The following is a 1,487-nucleotide window of genomic DNA, read 5'->3' on the forward strand; positions in this document are numbered from 1 at the left end:
CTGTCTCTCTCTCTCTCTCTCTCTCTCAGACCTTTCCTTTGGAAGTGACCAAGCTAATATACTGCTCCAGAACAGTTCCCGAGATCGAGAAGGTGAGTTAATGTCAAATAAACTCAGCCCAAAGTAATATTTTTTATATATATATATTTTATATAAAGGCCTAAAAATAAATAAATGAGACGCTTTAGAAAAATCTGAACTTTTGTCGTATATTTCATCCGCTTTCTGCTCAGGTTGTGGAGGAGCTGAGGAAGTTGATGGAGTTTTATTCCAAGCAAACTGGAGAGAGCAACAACTTCCTGGCTCTGGCTCTTTCCTCCAGAAAAAACCTCTGCATCCACCCGGAGGTACAAACAGCTGCTGCACCCGACCAACCAGGACCTCACATACAACACGGGCAAAGCATGAACCCACTAAGATGCGCATTAAAGCTGACTGACATTGTCTTTTAGGAAAGGAATTAAGCCTCGTATGGTATTCGGGTCAAATTGACCCATTTCCAATTTTTACAAGAAAAAAAAATAGCACAAGTACATTTTTTTTCTACCTGAAAATCAAAGGCCTTTCCTTATTTCCCGTGATAAACATGTATCCCTGACTCGATTTAGAAAATTATTCCGGATATGACCACTTATTTTTCTTCCATAGTGGATTTTTAACATAAATTATAACCTTATGACAATAAAATGAACCCCACTTCCATTTTTAATTGTGTTCTAGTAGAGACTGATTGCATTCCCTAAATATATATGTGTTATCTCAATTGTTTGAAATTGAGATAAAGACAATATTTATTAATAGATTACAATTTTATTTCAGAATTGTTTTTAAAACACAAAATAAGTCAGGTGTCATTTTGACCAGAGGGATACGAGACGGTCCCGGAAGTGAAGACAACACAAGGGTTAAGCTTTCTGTTCTGCTTTGTGTCTGATGTGTCCTAAGGCTTAAATAAATGCGTTGTCTGCTTCTCTCCAGGTGAGCGCGCTGCGCTTCGGGAAGGAGGTTGACGGGAAGTGCCACAGTCTGACGGCATCGTACATTCGCGCACAACGCCACAGCGACCCCGACATGCCTGTGTGTCGCTTCTATGAGGTAAGAAGTCCCCTCAATCCATCCAGTTTAGGACCAGCTGGTACTTTTCAACTAAAGGGGACGTAGGTTTAGGGAAAGTTTGTGTACAAACATTATAAATGTCTGCACCCCATTACAAAATAATATCACTCGTCATATTGTTAGGACAATATTCTCAGTGTCGGACGAGTGTACTAACACACTCAAAAATAGGGAATTCTGACATCAACGTATTTTTCCCATGATTATCATTTTGATCATTTATTTCTGTTGATAAGCTTACTTTCTCCTTAAAAACATTCCAATTTGCTCTTTCTGTACCTATACTGTAGCCTACACAGTGTCATAAACATAAACAAATGCCACCTAAATTCACACCTGGTCACTTTATCACTTTAACACTGGACTCAACA

At 38.9% G+C, this 1,487-nt stretch overlaps 2 protein-coding genes and 1 long non-coding RNA gene across 3 annotated transcripts in view; 2 read left to right on the forward strand and 1 right to left on the reverse strand.

Moving 5' to 3' along the window:
- Positions 1-1,487, forward strand: part of LOC116687011 (uncharacterized) — a 24,477-nt gene that overhangs the window by 10,635 nt on the left and 12,355 nt on the right. The window lies entirely within an intron of this gene.
- ercc2 (excision repair cross-complementation group 2) overlaps positions 1-1,487 on the forward strand; it is a 13,298-nt gene that overhangs the window by 2,754 nt on the left and 9,057 nt on the right. Inside the window, exons 4-6 of the mRNA XM_032512055.1 lie at positions 30-92; positions 234-347; positions 979-1,095. Coding sequence (XP_032367946.1) covers positions 30-92; positions 234-347; positions 979-1,095 — 294 coding nt within the window. The remainder of the gene's footprint in view (positions 1-29; positions 93-233; positions 348-978; positions 1,096-1,487) is intronic.
- Positions 1-1,487, reverse strand: part of klc3 (kinesin light chain 3) — a 31,480-nt gene that overhangs the window by 1,313 nt on the left and 28,680 nt on the right. The gene's annotated exons all lie outside the window — the stretch shown is intronic.

Source organism: Etheostoma spectabile, chromosome 3 (assembly GCF_008692095.1).
Source record: "Etheostoma spectabile isolate EspeVRDwgs_2016 chromosome 3, UIUC_Espe_1.0, whole genome shotgun sequence".
NCBI lineage: Eukaryota > Metazoa > Chordata > Actinopteri > Perciformes > Percidae > Etheostoma > Etheostoma spectabile.